This window comes from Nothobranchius furzeri, chromosome 2 (genome assembly GCF_043380555.1).
Source record: "Nothobranchius furzeri strain GRZ-AD chromosome 2, NfurGRZ-RIMD1, whole genome shotgun sequence".
NCBI lineage: Eukaryota > Metazoa > Chordata > Actinopteri > Cyprinodontiformes > Nothobranchiidae > Nothobranchius > Nothobranchius furzeri.
Window position 1 is genome coordinate 2,919,966 of NC_091742.1, and position 21,735 is coordinate 2,941,700.

General features: G+C 42.8%; 3 protein-coding genes across 4 annotated transcripts in view; 1 reads left to right on the forward strand and 2 right to left on the reverse strand.

Annotated features, from left to right (window-relative positions):
- The window catches only part of akap12b (A kinase (PRKA) anchor protein 12b), a 42,732-nt gene extending 32,444 nt beyond the window's left edge, over positions 1-10,288 (reverse strand). The window contains exon 1 of the mRNA XM_015947222.3: positions 10,148-10,288. Within this exon, the coding sequence (XP_015802708.3) occupies positions 10,148-10,267 (120 nt within the window). The 5' untranslated portion in view covers positions 10,268-10,288. The remainder of the gene's footprint in view (positions 1-10,147) is intronic.
- On the forward strand, positions 10,266-12,458 carry LOC139062205 (uncharacterized). The gene is made up of 2 exons (XM_070542984.1): positions 10,266-10,655; positions 12,150-12,458. The coding sequence occupies exons 1-2, from the start codon at positions 10,266-10,268 to the stop codon at positions 12,408-12,410; spliced, it is 651 nt and encodes a 216-aa protein (XP_070399085.1). The 3' UTR covers positions 12,411-12,458.
- A 5,784-nt stretch (positions 12,459-18,242) lies between these two features.
- mthfd1l (methylenetetrahydrofolate dehydrogenase (NADP+ dependent) 1 like) overlaps positions 18,243-21,735 on the reverse strand; it is a 26,547-nt gene continuing 23,054 nt past the window's right edge. For both annotated transcript variants that reach the window (XM_015947232.3, XM_015947233.3), the window contains exon 27: positions 18,243-18,886. In XM_015947232.3, the coding sequence (XP_015802718.3) occupies positions 18,797-18,886 (90 nt within the window). In that variant the 3' untranslated portion in view covers positions 18,243-18,796. The remainder of the gene's footprint in view (positions 18,887-21,735) is intronic.

The window sequence follows — 21,735 nt, forward strand, 5'->3', positions numbered from 1 at the left end:
TAGGATTTGGAAAGCCTGACAGATCTACGTCACACTGTCACTTAACATGCATGGACTCATGCATCTTGACTCGTGACGGGAAGGCTGGTGTAGCGTCCAGGAAACAGCAGAGAACATCTCTACTCGTAGAAGCTAACCGTTAGCATTAGCAACTCCGCCACAAGGCAGAACTCTTTCAGGCTTGTGTTACTTGTGGACTTAAAACATCAACGTTGCAAACCAAACAGAGTCAGTGGTAGAGTCGTGTTGGTGTTAGCCAATCAGAGGTGAGATCAGGAAATAAGACTTCTTCTTCCGGCTCTTGGAGAGTACAGACGCTTTTTTCCTCCTCTCCTCCCTATCTTATCCCCAAGACTCTTTGTCTGTCTTTGGGTGTACGGAGCTTCTACATTTTTTCTGGAAACTGAAATTACTAAAATGGACCTGGTCAGCTGGTCACTCAACGCGATTGACAAAATTTTCTCAATGATGAGAACAGGAGAAGGGGCTCCAGGGTGCCCCTCTGGGACAGAGCCAGCTGGGTATATCATGGACTCCTGGAAACAGTGGAACCTGATTTGTCTATCTCACTTGTCTGTAGGGGATTCTGAAGACGTATGGATATTCGTGGTGTTGGTGTCAGGTTTCCTGCTCTTTGGCCTTGGAGGTTACCTGACTTACCGGAAAATTAACAAGCTGTCGAGGAATATTGGCTCAATCCCGGAGCTCAGGGATGGATTACACGCACTGTGAATGCACAGACTCATATAATTGTCGAGATGAGTCGTAAGCTTGGAACGTTGGCTGAGATTCATGCATTGGCACAAAAGATGGATGCGATCAAGGAGCGAGTGGATGAATTAGCACGGACTGGGATAGATTAATTTACGCCATTATTGAAATTTTGAGAGGATGAGGACCAGCGGAACTCTAAGACAGAGAAGAAATTATCTCTGTCTGGCCCCAAAACAATTTCTTATCTGAATCTGGTGTGAGGCTGAAACGAATACCCCCCCCCCCCCCCCCTGCCGTCACCATGGCAACTCTGTCTCCCTATCCTGGCCTGAGCAGGACTGCGAGCTGTGAAGGCTGCTGAATCGTTCCAGGAGTCACTGTGCTCTGTAAACCCAACGACCTCCCACCCCTTTCCAGACTGTGGTGAAGAGCACTGCTTATCGCACCTGCTGCTGCTGACGTGTGGAGAGTCCCAATGCTACCTCCCCACACTTATGTTGTGTGATGCCTGAAGTCTGTTGCATTTCTGTCTGAGGTGTTTTTTGCAGAGCAAACCTGCCCTCCCTGTGGAGGGTAACTCTGAAGAGCCTTTTTTACCTCCACCTGATCCAATCCTCATATGAACCCTCTGATCTCTAAGGTAGCGCGACTCGGGTTGCGAATGACCACAGTCACCAATTCTTGTCATGTGTCTGTATGTCTGATCTCAGAATTGTGTGTACTGAAACTCTAATTTCCCTCTGGGATTAATAAAGTATCTTTGAACTGAATTGAAATGAAATCCTGCCGTTTGAAGACTTCTAGTTCTTGAAAATGGTGCACGAGAGCTTTGTTTCCCCTGAGAATGACTTACAAGGCATTCATTCCTACTACAAATGTAAATATTACACGAGTGAATCCAGTCTTTAAAATGACTTCTCTACCAAACTGTTATTCTGCTTCTCAATCCCACTCTCCAATGCCAAAACATCCATTCATTAATTTTCTCAACCATCTCATCCTAACTAGATTTACATGGAGCAGGCTCTTATCTCCAGCAGTCATTGGGCGAGAGACGGGGACACTCTGGACAGGTTGCTAGTCCATCAGGAACACATAAACACTCACACCTAGGAACAATATTTACAGTCTCGATTCAAACTAATATGCATGTTTTTGGTTGGTGGGACTACATTTCCCACTGAAATTTTAATCTGATGCATCCTATTACTGACACTCAATTTAGAATAAACAGTAAATCACATAAAGGATGGAGCAAAGTTGTATGACTTTAACTCGCCGACGAGAGCAGCTGCAGCGAGGCTGTGACTCACTGTTTGTCCTTCAAATGTTCCAACTCCCATCACAGATAAAGACACACCTCGCCTGAAAACACATCAGGAGGTCTGACGTCATCCCCTGCTCTGCAGTTAGTGCAGCATCAGGACCAAAGGTTGTGAAATATGGATGAACGAAAATGAGCAGCAGAGACGAGGGCCAAGAGAAAAGTGCAGGAGAAAGAGTCAGAAACTATTAATAGCAACAATTTTCCTCCATGTGACCTCGAGCAAAACACTTTGGGCAACCAATGTTTTTTTTTATCTATAAAGAATGATCGTTTGCTGACAGTTTATTGAATTTTTATTAAACAGTAATGTTTTTGCTTCTGTGTTTGTGACTGTTTTTTTGGAAGGGGGGGGGGGGGGGGGTATGAATTAGCAAGACTCTGGCGATACGATATTTATACGTCGCAATTCAGCAGAGACGATAGGATATGTTGGGATATCAAAATCTTTTTTATTTTTTTGACTGAATTTAAATGGAAGACTCGGGTCAGACACTCCCAAGATGCATCCGATGATCTCGTTGTTCCGAAAGAATGAAGCTGGTACAGTCTGCTGCCACCTAGCAGTCGGAGTTTGAATTGCACTACACAAAAGAACTACAGTAAACGTTTGCACGTAAATACTCAATAAAAATAGATTGATTGCTTTTAAATATCAATTCAATAGCATAATACAAAATATTGCAACATTTCAGTGTATCGACATTTTCTTACTAGTTTTAGCAAAATATCTCATTAATCAAAACCAGATTTTACATGTTGAATTCTTGCCAATTAAACTATTTTCTAAATTTGGCCAAAAATTGTGTATACCTCCATCATCTCCCCACAGAAAATCATCTTAATGTGATTGCTTTTAATTTATGTCAACATTTATGCACCTTCTCGTGTAATCAAGCTGAGTTAATGAGATGTAAACTCTGGACAGTCACTCCAACGAAGACAAAACAGCAAAGTACAAAACAGACAGATCATTGTGTAATACTTTGATGCAATTGTTATGTTTGTTGTTGTCCTGTTGATTCATTATTAGACCAGACTGGAAGTGAGGAACGGCACAGAAACAAACAGTTCTAGTTTCCTCAGAGACAGAGATGGAGGACAGGAAGTCAGATGATTAGAAGAGAGACACTTCCTGTTTCTCTTAAATTAGATAAGCAGACATAAAAACTTCTAAGAGGGATGATTTGCCTTTTGATGTAAAAAAAGTCACATCAGCAGCCTGTAAACTCTTTACGGGATTCTTAATTATGACAAACATGTATAACCATCTTCTGAGGGCTTCTTGCATGGAAAACACATATATTCTAGTAGAATATATAACCCCATGCTACAATTAAATTAGCTTGTTTTCATTCTGGTTTTATGACAGTGCATGACACTGAGTCATTTTGTTTTATTAAGGAGGAGTTTAATCTGTTTCCCATAAATTCTCCTTCTGTAATGGATTAACCTTCGTCATTGCTGTAATTCAATAATTCAGTTAGATATTGTTGTTAAACTCCATAAACCCAAGGCAGCTGCAGTGAACGTGGGTTTTTTTTCAGCGTGAAGGTTGAAAGAGGTAGATACAGAGCTTCTAAAAAGCCATGTGTTGATAGAAATCAGAGGCCACAGCAGGTAGTAAAATAAATCTACAGTACTTTTATGTTTGCTTCTCAGATTTGTGGCCCGATCACTTTGTGGGTCCCCTTTCTTCCCTTTCAGCACCAACAGTTTCTGCTGCTGCACTGCTCTTTCTTCTTCACCTGAGCCCATTTTTACCCGACTTCTGTCATCAGAGTCCTTTTAAAATCGGGCAGGAGAGCAAACTCGGAGAACAATCGGCTGATTCTTCTGCTTTTGTGTCACGCTGGCCAGCCTCCCCATAACTCTCTCTTTCTGTCTCAAGTCTTTTTTTCCCCTTCTCCGTCTCCCTGGGATGCACACTCATTCCCTCTTCCCTCGCCCACCCAATAATAATAATTTTAAACACACAGACACACACACACAGGGGCTCTTGGCTGGTCCCTATTCGGGCCCATCCTCAATAGATCTTCTGTCCGACCACTCCTGCTCTCCACCCCCTCCCTTCTCTCATTCTCTCTCCGTTAAACAGGATAATCGGAGCCGGGGCAGTGTCTGATCAGCCGTAGCTCATTATACAGGAACGTACAAGCTTTAATCAGCACACATTACTTTACGTAACATAGTGCTGGATCATTGGAGTCACCCGCCTGTTGCTGCTGCGACAACTGGAGGGTCTGACACATGATTCGGGTCCAGAACAGGTTCTGATCATTTCAAAAATGGAGTTTATTGAGAGCACCTCAAAAAGAAAGATCTTGCTAGAGTAAAAGATTTCTGTGGTTGTTTGTGCAAATAGCAGCAGCAGCAAGCTGCAGCACTTCCTGTAGACATACAATAACATTTCTGATGGAATAACTGGAATTAGACTTGTTTTAATTAACAAATCCACTTTGGTATTGGTCCCGCTCCTATTAAGCGTTGGTATCCTACGGTCTGAGTGCCAACTTGGCAGGCAGCGATAAAAAATCTGACATGTTTTTTGGTCCATGAACTCACCATTGTTAAGCGCTAATTCACGCTAATACCAGACCTTCCACATGGACGTTTTTACTTCCATAATCCTAATTTCTAAGTAATCAGATTTTTTTTGTATTCTGTTTATTATAATTGTCTGAGATAATTCGACATCTGCATTTCAGAGCTGCTAAAATGTCGGAAATTTGAACCTGTTCTCTAAAGACCTAAACTATAACTTTAAAGACAAATAGACTTATGGTTGATGATTTTTACCCTAAAATGTTGTCATTTAAATTGTAAATTGCAAAAAAAAAAAAAAAAAAAGATATATACATAATATTAGATCATTTATAAATGAGTCTCAAAACTCAATAAACCTATACACAGGCATGGTTGGGAAAACATAAATATTTCTGGACCTGACCAAAACCTCTCGGAAGTATGTTTTTGCACTCTGAGCTGTGATTATTTTTTGTAGCACTTGTGAGGTTTGAGGAAGGCGTGTCACCATGGTGGAGAGACACACACACATTTCTAAAATTCCTCTGTGGAGTGAGGAGGACATTTATCGACTGTGTATAAAACCAATGTGCTCCAAAGCACAACCACAGACTCCGCCCACTTCCTGTTCCCCAAAGCACCCCGTACGTCCAACTAGACTTGAACGCATTTGCTTTCAAAACGAGTTTATTCCTTATTCCCACAGTTTTCCCCTCAGACAGGTGTGTCCCTCTGCTCACTCCCTCTGAGTGAGATGGTGAGAGAATAAAATGCTTCATGTCAAAGTCAAGGTCGTGTTTCTTCATTGTGTGGGTCACAAAAGGAAAAAGCACAAATTTGATACCAGATTAGGCTGCAAGATTTCACTGTCCTGACTTTGGTTTCTAAAAATGGCAGACTTAGTCATCAAAACATTTGTTTTCGGAAACATCTTGTTTAGAGACATCTATTCCAAACGGACTTTAATACTCTGTTAATAACAACAAAGACTTTGCCAGATTAGGCCATTTTATCAGTAATCCAGATTATAGCACGGATCTGGAGTTTTCCACTTTTCATGAATTATGTAGGCAGTTTTAGAAATCTGTAAAAGTGATAGCCTCACCCAGGACTGTGACATTATATAAGCAATATGTAAAACATTTTTTTGCTAAGCCCACCCCCCATCTCGTATGCAATTTGAATTGAGTGCCGTTCAGGATGAACCAATAGCGTTTGACATCTGCTTACATACTAGGGCTGCACAATATATCGAAAAATTATTGTCATCAGGATAACAGGACGTGCGATAGGCCCATCGCAAAGCACGTCAAAAACGGCAATAAATTTTTGGTTCAAACATTTCCATCCGTGTCATACATCAACTTTTTAACCAGCTCTGTTTTTTATGCGGAAGTATTATTTTGACCGATCAAATGTAGCCCTTCTGATACGGCCAATCAGATGGGTCCGTTCACGTAATACACCTGCCCCCTACGTAGACCCTTAGGATGGGTGGAACGCAACACCCGAACTGAGTTAGCGGCACCGTTCCCTTGTTTGTCATGCTGGCTCAGATTAACGAACGCACTTTGTGCTGATGTTTCTGGAATCAGCACTGCTTTCAAACGTGAATGTGAGTCCGCTTGGTGTCGTTAAGCAGCTGATGATAACCGAGCTGACTCCGACACTTGCCGGTGAACCAACCCACCTCCATGTCGCTAGTGTTCCACCGCGTGATGATGTTAGCCCCAGGCTCCGGTTAGCTTCCAGCTAAAAGGCTACAGTACTCTCCTCCCAGTCCCACCCTGCTAAAGAGGGCCTGGAAAAGTTCCCCCACACATCAAAGTGATTTTTCCTTTATGAGCTTTTATAACCTTGTTAATCAGGATAGTTGATTTGCTGCTGCACATAAACTGTCAGTCAGAAGCTCTGCTAGCCAGTTATCTTAGAGGAGCTAGTTCAATTTGTTAGCTTGTTATCAGAATCATAGTTGCAGTTTCATCATCTGAGCTGCTTTTTAAGATCTAGGTAAACTTGTTCAATTTGGGGTTAAAAACAAAAGTTTTCTTATATTTTCCATGTAGTTTTTTGCCAGTTCCTCTTCTGAAAGGTAGACAATTGTTTTTCTCTTTCCCTCAGAAAATCTTAATATTCTTCTAGTTTGGCCCAGCACAGTTCACTTTCCAATTACAGCAACAGCCTTATATCATAACCACATAAGTGGAGAAAATGCTCAGTAGCAATGAGAGAATTTGCTGTTGCATGTAAGTGATGTTAACTATTATTTAACATTTTAACTTATTTTCTGATTTTTTAATTTACTCAAAAAACCCTGGTGAGGGATGTTTTTCTGTATTTGGAGCATCAGAAAAGTTTTATGGTGGAGGTGATGTTTTAAAGTCACTGAGAAATTGCAAGCATGCAGTTTGTTGTTTTGCTGCTAATACAGTAGCAGGTGCAGCTGCATATTTTTGCTATAAAAATGTTATGTTGTAATGGAATTCATGCATTAGTTTTTTTTTGTTTTGAGCCCAGAGCAGACGTCACACGAAAGACGACATCAGAACTGCATACTTAAGTATTTGTTCATTTATCGTGAGTAATATCGATATCGCAATATTAAGCACTGTTATCGAAAATTGCAGGTTTTCCTAATATCTTGCAGCCCTATTACATACAGATGTATGATCAATGTTTGCAGACGTTCCTTGACGGAGGGGCATTTTTTAGCTGTTTTCAAAGACACGGCGAACCATGCAGCTGCTATAATCGTATTCACGACCACCACAAACACTAATTCCATGACTGCCTGTGTCTACTGGAAGACAAACAAAAGTAAAGACCATGGACTAAACTTTTCAAAAAGCGCCTCAAAGACCGCCAAAGAAATTACCTTGGACTCAGTTTTAAACGTTGGAAGAAGAAGAAGAAGAAGAAGAAGAAGAAGAAGAAGAAGAAGTTAGCTTCTTCTGCTTTCATCATGACAGAGTCTGGAAGTAAAAGTAAGAGAGTAATGTCTTTGGAGGCGAAGCAAAGAGCTAAAAGCAGAGTGAACATCGGCGTGGCCTATGGCAGTTTGAGGGAGCTAAAGAAGGCTACAAAATCATGTACTGATGGTGACCTGGCTTTGTTGCTACTGGACTTCTAAGTAATAATATTTTTTGTCCAACAGTGTGGATCTTTTTACTTCAGTTTTTTTTTAGTATTAGTTGGCTCATGTTAGTGTTAGCTCATTGCTAATGCTAGCTACAGCAGGCTTAGTGATGAGGCGTTCATCGAATCTTTTGAACGGGTTTTCAAAGTGAACGATGATATCCGAGTCCCTGTAGAGAGCCGTTAATCTCGTTTTTTAGTAATGACCCCCGAAGGTGGCAAAGCGTAGACGCTCAACCCCCACCCACTGCCGTGACGAACGTCGACAGAAAGCTACCCACCCTCTGCGTGCCCTCACGGACACCGGTGGAACACGTTGCCCCCAACCCCGCTCTCATGGCTTCGCTTTGATCAAAGGAGCCAGTCTTTTGAACAACTCTTCGAGACAAACAACCGACTAATGAATGGATCCTTTGAAAGAGCCATTATTCCACTTTCAACCAGGGTGGCAGTGCAGGAAACTGCTCAGTGTTACTTTAAGTCCTTTAACTGTAAAATGTGAGGATTAAAGCCTGTTTCCTCCTTTTAGGAACAAAAACACGTGCCCTTTATGTCTGAGTTCTGGACTTGATGCCAGGTATCGGAACATTCATGAGCTCTGAGTAGAATAGCTTTTCCTCCTCATCGAAAAGGCGTCCACTGAGGTGGTTCGGACATGTGATCAGATCAAGATGAGCGGTAGAATGTTCAGGAGGTTTGGAGTTTTCCTCCAGGACCTCTTACCTCCACAGCCAGATTCTAGATAAGCAGGGGGAAGGGCTGGATGTTTAAAATAATTTAAACATGTTTTCCAGTATTTCTCTAAAATCTCAACAACCATCATGTTCAACAAGCTGCCACACGCTGACAAACCATCCACTGTCACAACTGAAACCAACAAGAACAAAGGATAAATGACATGGGTATCTTGTAAACTAGTTGTTCTTGTGCCAGATATGAATTTCCTGTGAAACGTCCTGCTGTCGTGTCGATTTTATCGCCTCAGAGTTGCCGAGGTGTATCGAGAAACAAGTTGCCACGCGTATCACGTCACTTCGCTGCTGCTCCAACACGTGGAAACGTAGAAACTTGAACAAAACAAAAATTTCTCAAGAAAGAAACAAGTATGAACAGATGAAGCCAGAAGATGAAGTCTAGATCTGTGCTGTTGTGTTAACTCTCCGGTGGCCTTTAGGGGACGAGACAGGCAACAGAATTTGACCTACCAACCCTACGGCCATAACAAATGTCAGTAAGTGACAAGTGGGTTTATGAGGCATTGATGGAGCAGGTGGTGAAACAGACATTGCAGTCATTAATTACCATTTTCTAAATGCTTATGTGCAATTTAAATATTTAAGCAAGAACAGAAGTGGCAGCTGATTAACTACAAGCTGCAGATGAAGCAAACTAGAGAGTTGTTTAAACGTGTAAAGAAACTGGAATAAACATTAAGATCTGTTCATTTGGACACCTCAACCTTTCATCGTGAGTATATCGTTTATTTAAAATGTCTGTTTTTCCAGACGGTTGTTCTCTCCAGGGTAAACAACTTGATTTAATTTAGATGTGAAAAAGTAGATAAAAGCTGATGCCAGGGAGAACATCAGCCTGCACGCATTTACAGAATTTACTTCCCTGTTTCCTTAGCTCTAGTTTTTTCTGTTAAATCTGTGAAATAATTGATCAAAAAAACAAAAGTTTTTACAGGCTATAATGATTTAATTTTTTAAAATAAAATCAGTGATTCCAAAAACCTTTAGCTTCTGAAATCCCCTAAAAATTGCGAAACACTATTAGATTTTACATAATTTATAGTGAATACAAACAATTTCATTATATTTTAAGATTTATTAGATTTCTGAAGATCAACTGAGCCTCTAACTTAGTTTTATGTGACCTACAGTGGGGAACTTCTCCTTTAAATGGTGCTCTAAGATGCAAAAAATCACATATTTATTAATAATAATTAATCTGTTACGTTTCTAAAATAGATTTCAAGTCTCCTATTTGCAGGATGAGATAATATTTTATATATAAACTAGACCCATTATGAGTAAAAAGGAAGTTTTATGCTGAACCATGAGTCTGACAGGATTGTGTTCATTTTACGGCTGTTTGCAGATCAAAATGCTGCTTCTTTACTAGATTTTTACTTCCTGTTGAATAGTTTCAGCTCAGAATTAAAGAGTAAATTGAGATCACCAGATGAACTTTCTTCTAAAAGTCTCCCTGGCCTGTCTGGCTGTAAATCGGCTGCTTGCGTTTTATTACTGCGGGACTGCAGACAAGTCGACCCATTACGCAGCAAAAACAACCGAACCCCGCTCACGTGCGCGCTGCGGCACATCTGAAGAAGCAGGGGAGGTTTCCGCAGGACCACGGACAAAAGAAAACATCTCTAATTTAAATTAGAGAGTGGGTTTGTGCAGATATGATGATGAGGAGGTGTTTTAGATGGATTTGTACCTTGCTGCTGTCCTGGAGCACCTTCACCTCTGCGCTCAACTCCCCGCCGGAGGCTGAAGCTGAAACTGACGCATCCTCCTGGCTCTTCCCGTCCCGCTGCGATGAGCTCTGTGCTCCCATGGTGACACACTACCACAAATATCTGCTGCTCTGCTGCTCTCAGACTACAGAAAATAAAAAGCAAAACAAAGGGCACCCACGCTGCAGGCTGCACCACTGCGTTTCCAGGAGCGACTTCCCAGAGGAGGCTCTGAAGTCAGAGGGAGCTGTAAGGTGTAGCTCCGCCCCGATAAGGCCTGGATCGGGACTGATGGAGAATGAAAAGGACCACCAAACTTCTCTCAGGAAATCCCCTCCTCCTCCTCCTGAGCTTCAGAGGCTGCAGAGGACATCCTGCAAGCTGCTAACGGAGGATGATAAAACTTCATGCTACTTCATCTTTTTGCAGAAATCTGACCTAGGAAAGAATTTTGGGAGGAAAATGATATGCAAGTTCATGCATAAAAATGTAAGTTGTAAAAAACAGTTTAGCTACTGCAGATTCAACACATTTGGTGCAGAGATTTTCACAGAAAACACATATTTAGAGGGTTTCATTCACATAGCACCCATGCTCAATGTTCAAGAAACAATATGACAGTTTTACAATGCTTTAGTAGATGGAATAAACAAATGCACAAGAGTATGCATTGCTGAAGGAGTGCCCATGAAACACACTGTAAAATATAGCATGTTGTTCCAACTTAAAATATGTGAGTGCAGGCATAGAAAAATACAGGATAATGAAATAATGTGTCTACTTTATCTTAAGTTGACATAAAATGGTGAGTCTATTTTTTTCAAAATAAAAGTATTGACAGACTAAATAAAAATACAAAATTTTTGTGACGCCCAAACTGTCAGTAAAAACCAGTAAATGTTGCTACTCTGTGAAGAACAGAATAACTATGGAACTAGAACAGAAACATAGAAAGCGCATAACGAGGAGCATAAACGTCACTGATTAGTCATTTAACAGTTTGAAGATTGAACAATATCTAACTGATCTTTCCATGATCACGAATTGTCATTTCACTAAAAAAGTGTAAACAGTGTATGATTTCCAACCAGAATGGGATCACCTTAGATGGGAATTACAGAAAAACAAAACAACACTGATGTGAACATTTTAATGTTTGTAAACCTCTAAAATCAATTCGACAATGAACAAAATTTCATTCTACGATTAGCTATTTATTTTATTTTATAATGTTTTATTTTATTACATCTTCATGAGTAGTATCTATAAATTAATATAAGCTGACATAACAAGCAGGTAAAACTTTTTTTTACAGTGCAGACTTGAAGTAATGTCACTCAGATCAAAGCAGAAAGAAAAATGTTTAAAATCAAAATCATATTTGTAACATTTTGTCTTTTATATTTTCTGATTAAAAGGATCAAACATCTGGTTTCACCTCCAAAGCGTGTCATGTGCGTTTATGATGAAGTGTGTGGGTTAAAAGCAGCTTCCTGGTCTTCAGGTTTAAAAGTTAATTGCAGGTTGAGCTACCGTATACGCTGGATTCTTTAGAATTTTACAACATCAAAAAAATAATTATAGTCCACACACAACAGCCAGGTTCACACAGGCCTGATCTGGAACAGATAAAATCAAAATGAAAAAACAAGCAGATGACAACTGAAACACTGAAAGACTTATGTGGCCTGTCAGAGTCAAAAACGGGAACTAAAGCAACTTCAGGAGACGCTTTATCCTCCAGACAGTCTCAACAGATGATTATAAACCAGAAAATTAAGATTTATTTGCATGTTTTTGTTCCTATAAAGGGATAAAAGTTGTAAACTCAGATTAATATGGTCATTCTCGTACACGCAAGCTGTTTGTTGGTGACTGGCGCAGCTTTAATGCAGTCGTGTCCAGTAACACAGCAATATTGTTACTTTATTGTTGTGTTTGAAGTGATTACGATCTCTAACGGGACACATTTCTGTTCAACAGCGTGTCTGTCTGGGGCTGAGAAACAAGTCTGCTGTGTGCATGTCTCAGCCTGAAAAACACAACGATCAGACCCCTCAGGACACTTCTGGACAGCCCATGAAGTCCAGTTCTTTGCCTCATGGAGGGAAAGCTCACATCATGTGGTCTGAACTGAGTCATCTGAAACATGGAAACAAAAATAGAGATGTTTTAAAATTTAAATGCACCATGTTTAAGATTCTAACCAGAGATCACCGTGCATCTGCATCATTTACACGTTAATAACTGTTGTTTTATTGGTTAACTTGTTTCGTCAGCTGGTCTTTACACACACCTGAAAATGAACTCAGCAGAAAGAATAAACTCAACACACACTGACCTCTAATTATGTTTTATTAACCAACATCTAACAATATTACAGAGTGTAACATGCTTGAATGTAGCGCTAAAAGGCAAGACAATATACACTGTAAAAAAGAAAATGTTCAATTTACTTTTCAAAGTTAAGTCAACTGGTTCCACTAAACCTAGATGCTTAAATGTAAAGAGCAATATACAATGTTATATGTTATGTTAAAGTAACACTGAGTAGATTCCTGCCCCTCTACCCTACTGGTTAAAAGTGGAATTACAACCGTTATAAACAATCCCGCTGCATCATGCTGTAGCTAGCGCTAACAATGAGCTAGCACTACCATGAGGCAGCTAATACTAAAATAAACCATGAAGTAGAAAGATCCACCCTGCTGCACAAAAATTTTACTTACAAGTTCAGTAGCAACAAAGCCAGGTCACCATCAGTCCATGCATTTGTAGCCTCCTTTAGCTCCCTCAAACTAGTGTAGACCACGTAAATGTTTACTCCAATTTTAGCTCTTTGCTTACCTCCGAAGACATTAGTCTCTTACTTTTACTTCCAGGCTGATGCCAACAGAAAAAGCAAAATTCTTTTTCTTCTTATTGACAATCAGCAAACTGAAAATGCTAACCACCAGCATTACAGCTAAAGCAGGTAAAGAGCACCCCCAAAGACACCCAAAATGAAACTGGTTAAGTTTCTAATGCAACAATCACTGAGATCAATGTTAAAGCTCTAGCTTAAAGTTCAAAATACTGTTGTTACTTTAAAAGTAAGTTACTCTTTACATTCAAGGTTTAGTGGAACCAGTTGACATAACTTCAACATTTCGTGTCTTACAGTTTATTTTAATTACAGACTTGTAAAAGTAGAAAACTGTATCAAACTCATTGAAAATCCATATAAATGTAAAATAGGTTCATGTTTTCAACTTCAAAAGACTTTCAGAATAAAACAGGAAATGAGGAAAATTTTAAATAACAAAAACGTTTTTATGCAGAAGCAAATCTTCAATAAATAAGATAAATAAAAGCAGAAAAGAACAAAATCAATCTTAATCAACAGTACAAAGTAAATCCCATGATTTTTGTGGAATATTGCCGTCGTCTTCCTCCGCTTATCGGGGTCCGGGTCGCGGGGGCAGCATCCCAACTAGGGAGCTCCAGATCGTCCTCTCCCCGGCCACCTCCACCAGCTCCTCCGGCAGGACCCCAAGGCGTTCCCGGACCAGATTGGAGATGTAACCTCTCCAACGTGTCCTGGGTCGACCCGGGGACCTCCTGCCAGCAGGACATGACCGAAACACCTCCCCAGGGAGGCGTCCAGGAGGCATTCTAACAAGATGCCCAAACCACCTCAACTGACTCCTCGATATGGAGGAGCAGCGGCTCTATTCCGAGTCCCTCCCGAATGTCTGAGCTCCTGACCCTATCTCTAAGGCTGAGCCCGGCCACCCTACAGAGGAAACTCATTTCGGCCACTTGTATCCGTGATCTCGTTCTTTCTGTCATTACCCAAAGCTCATGACCATAGGTGAGGATTGGGACGTAGATCGACCGGTAAATCGAGAGCCTGGCTTTCTGGCTCAGCTCCCTCTTCACCACGACAGATCGGCTCAGCGTCCGCATCACTGTAGACGCTGAACCGATCCACCTGTCGATCTACCGATCCCTCCTGCCCTCACTCGTGAACAAGACCCCGAGATACTTAAACTCCTCCACTTGAGGTAGGACTTCTCCCCCGACCCGGAGTTGGCAAGCCACCCTTTTCCGGTCGAGAACCATGGTCTCAGATTTGGAGGTGCTGATCCTCACCCAAGCCGCTTCACACTCGGCCACGAACCTACCCAGCAAGAGCTGAAGGTCAGAGCTGAATGAAGCTAGGAGGACCACATCATCCGCAAATAGCAGAGACGAGATTCTCCGGCCACCAAACTCGACACACTCCACACCACGGCTGCGCCTAGAAATTCTGTCCATAAAGTTAATGAACAGAACCGGTGGCAAAGGGCAGCCCTGGTGGAGTCCAACCCTCACTGGGAACAGGTCAGACTTACTACCGGCTATGCGGACCAAACTCACGCTCCTCCAGTAAAGGGAATGAATGGCCCTAAACAGAAAGGCACCCACCCCATACTCCTGGAGCGTCCCCCACAGGATGCCCCTGGGGACACAGTCATAAGCCTTCTCCAAATCCACAAAACACGTGTGGATTGGTTGGGCAAACTCCCAGTTTGCCAGAACCTCTTTGGAGCCAATCGATAGTCTTTCTCCATGGCCTCGCCAAACTCCTCCCACACCCAAGATTTTGCCTCGGCAACTGCCACTGCTGCACCCCGCTTGGCTATCCAGTACCTGTCTGCTGCCTCCGGAGACCCACAGACCAGCCACGCCCTGTAGGTCTCCTTCTTCAGCCTGACGGCTCCCCGAACCTCTGGTGTCCACCAGCGAGTACGTGGGTTGCCACCACGACTGGCACCGGCCACCTTGCGACCACAGCTAGCAACAGCCGCCTCAACAATCGCAGAGTGGAACAAGGCCCACTTGGAGTCAATGTCTCCCACTGCTCTCGGGATGCGGTCAAAGCTCTGCCGAAGGTGGAAGTTGAAGACCGTCTTAACAGGTTCTTCTGCCAGGTGTTCCCAGCAGACCCTCACTATGCGTTTGGGTCTGCCAGGCCCACGCGGCATCTTCCCCTGCCATCTGATCCAACTCACCACCAGGTGGTGATCAGCTGACAGCTCCGCTCCTCTCTTCACTCGGGTGTCCAAAACATACGGCCGTAGGCCAGATGATAAGACTACAAAGTCTATCATCGACCTGTGACCTAGGCTGCCCTGGTACCAAGTGTACCGATGGGCATCCTTATGTTCGAACATGGTGTTCGTTATGGCCAAACTGCGGCTTGCACAGAAGTCCAATAACGAAACACCACTCGAGTTCAGATCAGGCGGGCCGTTCCTCCCAATCACACCCCTCCAGGTCAAGCTGTCATTGCCCACGTGAGCATTTAAGTCCCCCAGCAGGACAATGGAGTCCCCTGATGGAGAACTATCTAGCCCTCGTCCCAGGGACTCCAAAAAGGGTGGGTACTCTGAACTGATATTTGGCCCATAAGCACAAACAACAGTCGGGACCCATTCCCCGACCCGAAGGCGCAGGGAAGCTACCCTCTCGTCCCCCGGGGTAAACCCCAACACACAGGCAGAGAGTCTCGGGGCTAACAAAAAGCCAACCCCCGCCCTCCGCCTCTCACCCGGAGCAACTCCAGCAAAGGAGAGTGTCCAACCCCTCTCAAGGACTTGGGTTCCAGAGCCAATGCTATGTGTCGAGGTGAGTCCGACTATATCTAGCCGGTACCGCTCAACCTCTGCCACAAGCTCCTGCTCCTTCCCCGCCAGCGAGGTGACGTTCCATGTGCCAAAAACCAGTTTTCTTGTCCGGGGATCGGACCGCCAAGGCTCCCACCTTGGTCTGCCACCCGATCCACATTGCACTGGACCCTTCACGTTCCTCCTGCGGGTGGTGGGTCCACAGTTGGGTGAGCCCATGTATCCGGTTCGGGGTGGGACCGGCCGGGCCCCATGGGCGAAAGCCCGGCCACCAGGCGCTCGCTCACGGGCCCCAACCCCAGGCCTGGCTCCAGGGTGGGACCCCGGTAACCCTCCGGGCTGGGTACTCCGACTCTTTGAATTTACATCCATGAAAGATCCTGTGAACCGTTCTTTGTCTCACCCTTCACCTAAGACCAATTTGTCATGGGAGACCCTACCAGGGGCACAAAGTGCCCCAGACAACCTAGCTCCTAGGATCATTAGGGCACTCAAACTCCTCCACCACGATAAGGTGACAGTTCAAGGAGGAGGTGGAATATTGCATCATTTAATTCTTACATAATTCAATTTGCTTCCCTTTTTGACCTATTATTTACTTATTTTATCATGTTACATAAACTGATTTGCACAGATGAGCTTTTTTAATACATATTTTTTAAAATTTGTTTATCAAAACAAATGAGTCAAAATTACGAGGAGTAACTTTGGGAATTTGCCTTTTTTGGAATCTGCAAAGCAGAACTGACTTCTATCTGAAACTCAAGAAGCGAAATATCAAATGATCTCAGACTAAAAATAAAATATTCCAAACTTCTGCTGCTGCTTGAAGTCAAATGAATGCTTTAGACGCTGATGTTGATGTCATCTGGAGGAGTGGAAGAGACAAAGGAAGGAGGTTCTCATTAAATCAAAAAGCCTTTCCGGATGTGTCGTGGTCTCGGCTCAATAAAGCGGTAATGCGAGGGGCACATGAAAGGCACCGAGCCTGAATCCCACAACGGAATCTCTCGGACACGGACACTCTCCTCTTTGTTGTTGGAAGATGGATGAAAGCTGATTTAGTTCCACTAATAAAAGACAAGCTATGAGATCAGATCCATGAATCCCTGAAACTACATCTGAGCAAAGACTGTTCTTGTTCATTTTAGACATTCTTAAACAACTTCCAGCTTTTTAAACCCCATGGAACGTGTTTTCAGACTGAGGCAAGGCGGGCTAAAGAATGCAACCCTGAGGGTTATTACACAGCAGGCTCCGACACACAACAAGACGACATTTATAGAACTAAAAGTGACCTGATAGTACGCAGTTGTGAGCAGGCTGTGTGTTTCAATACTGAATTAACGTTTTTCTCTTATTCTGAAAAGCTTCTTATGAATTGTGGCTAAAATAAAAAGGGGTTCAGCTCATTACTTTCGGCTGATTATTTTTAGTTTAGATTTAAATAGAAAAACTAAATGATCAGCTGTACCGTCAAACTGCATAAATGATGTCTTTTACACATAGCAAGCCGTACACATTTGTATAGAAAACAGTGGATTAAAAGTACAAATAAAGGCCCAGTTTTCCTCAGTGAAAGAGCTTTATACTAAGACAATCTAATATAGAGAAATCATACATCCCTATTCAAAATACAAAAACAAAGTCCCTGGACCCAGAAGACTCCATTGGTTTATTAATTCCAGAGCACATGTTGCATCTGTTAGAAAACCAGGAACACTGACACTCAAGAGAAACTCAATCCTGAAATATTCTGACCGGTTTCTACTCAGACGTCCACAGGGACCTGTCCTTGGTACTGAACTCGGCTCCTCTGCTAGAAACTATATGAAGTCATCGCAAAAAACAACAACGCAACAAAAAGAATTTTCCAGCGCATTACAAAGTGATGACTAAACCTGGTCAGTCTGTCATCAGCTGCAGACAGAGGCATGCCTCTACTTGCTCTAACTGCCACATCCAGACTGCCAATAACAGACTTATAGGTGTGAGATTCCAGCTAAGACACACACACACACACACACACTTCAAACACTACATAATAAAACGCTGGCTGCACCCCGGGGTGCTGCTGCAGGGCCCGATCCACCGCCTCCAGGCAGAAACACTTTGAACTCGTGTTGGAGTCAAACAGCTCTTACAGGAAATGTTCCTGAAAGCTTAAATAGTGAAAACATGAAGGTTTTAGTTTTGCTTTGAGTTAATTACTGCAGAATTAGGAAGCAACAAGATGAAAAGTTCACTTATTTGTTTTAAAAAGCACAAGAACACAAAATCAGAGTCAATAAAAGGTTTATTTAAAAGGCACTTGTGATGTTCGGGACTGAAGATGTTTTACATTCAGGCCATTTTAGCTCCACAAATGAATTTGTGGATAAGACAAAATAGAAATGAATAAAGACAACATTAAAAAAACAGGATTAAATTAATACTGCTAAATCTCAGACTCTCAAATGGCCCAAAAAACAAGACGGCTTCACCCCTAAATCAGTGAATGCAGAAATGATCCATGTAACATTTTTTCCGATATTCTAACAGAGGTTACACAAGTCTGAGCAGCAAGTTAAACAATCTTCCATACACTGAAAAGGCTGGACAGTGGTAGAAAAACAACAGATCTTTAGCAAATGACACTGACGTGCAAAAAAAGCTTCACCTTAATGCTCAAATGGATCGTTTCTTCTCACAGAACAAGATCTTGAAACCTGACAACAAGCTGAGAACTTGCTGTGGTTTCCAGACAACCATCCGGTCACGTTAATCTAACGGTGTCTGTTGAACCAGCGCTGAGTCATGCTTTAGCTGTTGGTGTTGGTCAGATGGAGTGAAAGAGTGCTCATTTACACCCAGAGGGGATTTTGGTCGTTTACAGGAGGAGCTCCAGCTAAGGATCCTGAGGAGAGCTGCAGAAACGAGGTTTGATGCAACAGATGCAGTTAATACTAAAGGCTTTAGGAGCGTCTGTAGTGAGCATGCTCAGAAGAGCCCTGTGATCTCCTCTGTGTCGGGGTCAAGGTCGATGTCGTAGAAACAGGGTCGGGTGGGGAGGCCAGGCATGGTGCTCATCTGTGTGAGGGAAAAAATAAATAAAAAAAACAATCAAATTAAAGCTAACATTTATATCTGTTTAAACATCATAATAAATCTGATTTATTGTCAGGATACAAATAAAAACAAACATAAAAAACAGTTTAAAGATTTTTTAATAAATTTACAGTTAACAGACCAAATGATGAGCTGTTTAGTTACAGGAAGTAAAAACCTGTTGTCTTTAATATAAAGAAAAACTATGAAATGTCCAAATGCTTACAGGAAAAATAAGCATTTGGATCCCATTTTCAGCCACCTTTGATTTTGTCTCATAAATCTGTCCGAGACTAAAGAATTATTAAATTTTTCACCACAACACAGCTGCTTTAAACCAAAAGCAAACCTCTTAAATTTAGCTTCAAAGACGTGTTAATTATCCAGAGTGGGACCGACGCCCACAGGTCCAACGCCGAGGACTGGATCCACGTCACAAACACGGAAGTCCTCACCTGGACAGTAATAATGGAGTTGCTCCAACTGAGACTAATCTGGTTGGTTTTTTATCATCATTTCAGAATCAGAAGTTTTTATTGCAATATGTGTGCCAAGTGAGTGTTTTTCAAGCACAGCATCGGGTCACGTGACTGGGACCAATCAACTTGAGCGGGCTGCCCTAGGATTTTCATTCAAAAGTCCAACTGCAGAGGGGAAGAAACTGTTTTTGTGGCGAGAGGTTCTGGTCCGAACGGATCTGAGCCTTCTGCCAGATGGGAGCGAGTCGAAGAGACTGTGTCCAGGGTGAGACGAGTCAGCTATTATCCGACCTGCACGCCTCAATGTCCTAGAGGTGTACAGATCTTGAATGGAGAGTAGTTTGCAGCCAATGACCTTCTCTGCAGAGCGCACGACACGCTGCAGCCTCTTCTTGTCCCTGGTGGTAGCTCCAGCGTACCACACGGTGATGGAGGAGGTGAGGATGGACTCAATGATAGCGGTGTACAACTGCCTCATTGACTGTGGTGATAGGTTGAATTTCTTCAACTGCCTCAGGAAGTACATCCTCTGCTGGGCCTTTTTTCTGATGGTGGTGATGGTGGGCTCCCATTTGAGGTCCTGGGTGATGGTGGTGCCCAGGAAGCGACATGAGTCCACCATCGTGATGGGAGTGTCAGACAGGTTTAAGGGGGGGATGGGGTGTGTGTGTTTCCTAAAGTCCACAACAACCTCCGCTGTCTTCTGGGTGTTTAGCACCAGGTTGTTGTGGCTGCACCAGGACACCAGCCGTTCAGCCTCCATTCTGTAAGCGGACTCATCCCCAGCTTCTGACCATAGCAGGTCTTCCTGTTCGTTTCCTCTCTGCCCAATAAGCTAACAGCAACCAAAACTGCACTGAGATTGATTTACATCAAAGGCAAATGAGTGACCTTTAAAACACCTTTCCTGTTCCGCACCAGCCAGAGTGTCCCTCCCATCCACCATGAACAGGAAACCATCGTGTTCATTAGACAGGCAGGAACATTCCTCACATGCCTCCCTGCTTCTGACCCAAAGGCACTTTTATAGGCCCATTAGTGGAAATGAGACAGGAAGTGAGCAGAGAGCTTCCTGTGGAAGGAAGAGGAGGGGCGAAGCGGAGCGGACCTCCAGGTCCGGCCGGATTGTGACGAGCGTTTTTACCAGCAGATGAGTCCAACTATGAGCACATTTAGAAGAATTCATGGAGACGAAAGGAGCTGTGACATCATCGGTCCTGATGAATGGATGATTTGGTCACACTAATAGAAAGTGTTTGGTGCTATTGTGGTAAAAGCAAAGAGAAAAAGCTTCAGCTGATCAAATTAATTAATTTAATTAAGTAGGATTAATAATATAGGATCATTATTTCTTCAAGTTTTAACGATAAACTGATTATTGTTGCAGAAAGCGGACAATAATAATCACATTTAATACGTTAAAGTTGCCATGTTGGATGTTAAATGTGATCAGCATGACAGGAATTAAACTGAAAGCATGATTTTCTTAACTCACTTTATTTACTACAGTAAAATTCTATCAAACTCCCCATACGTGTATTTATTTGTCTCCTAGAAATACAATATCACTCGGCAAATTTAAATATCAAAGGGCTGAAATGTGAAGAAAAGCTTTTATTTCCAGTTTTCGGAGCAACAAAAGAGGAGCTGTGCTGCCAGCCTCTGGCAGCAACACACAATGCTCCGTGGCTAAAGTAGGAAACTCCTCCTCGCCTAACCAAGTCCCGTCATTATCCTCACACACAATGTGGCTTTGTCAGGGAAAACCCTGGATTAGACAATGCAGCTGGAGTTCTCCCCCCCCCACTGACCTTGGAGAAGCGTCTCGGTCAACAGCTTAGGTTTCTAAACTCAGTTTATCTGGACTCGCTCCATCTTCACAGTCTTTATGTTGCTCTGTAGCAGACTACAGTTTAATAAAATACTGGCTTGGTTTGAGCTTTAGTCCAGCTGTAAGTAAAGGGGAGTGTGCATACATAAACTAACTGGTTGTTCTGGCTGCTACCCCTCCCTGACATATCTGAAGAATGACATCAGCCCCCTCCCGGGGTCTTTATCCTGTTGGGACCCCGAACTCCCGGCGTTTCAGACCCCTCCTCCACAATCCCCCTCTTCCAATCAAGTGTGCTAAACTTTTACATCAAACATTTAGTGAAAGTTTTATTTTCTGATCCGTCGTAAAACTCACCAATCAGAGCAAAGATTGATTAAGTCTGCTCATAAATCTCTGCATCAGCCTGTCGAGTTCAAAGAACAACAAGACTTCCTGTGAGTCATCGGCTCTAGTTCAAGGGTTGTCGCTCTTCCAGTGGCCGCAGCAGATCAAAGCCCGGTTTGGGAATGTGGACAGAC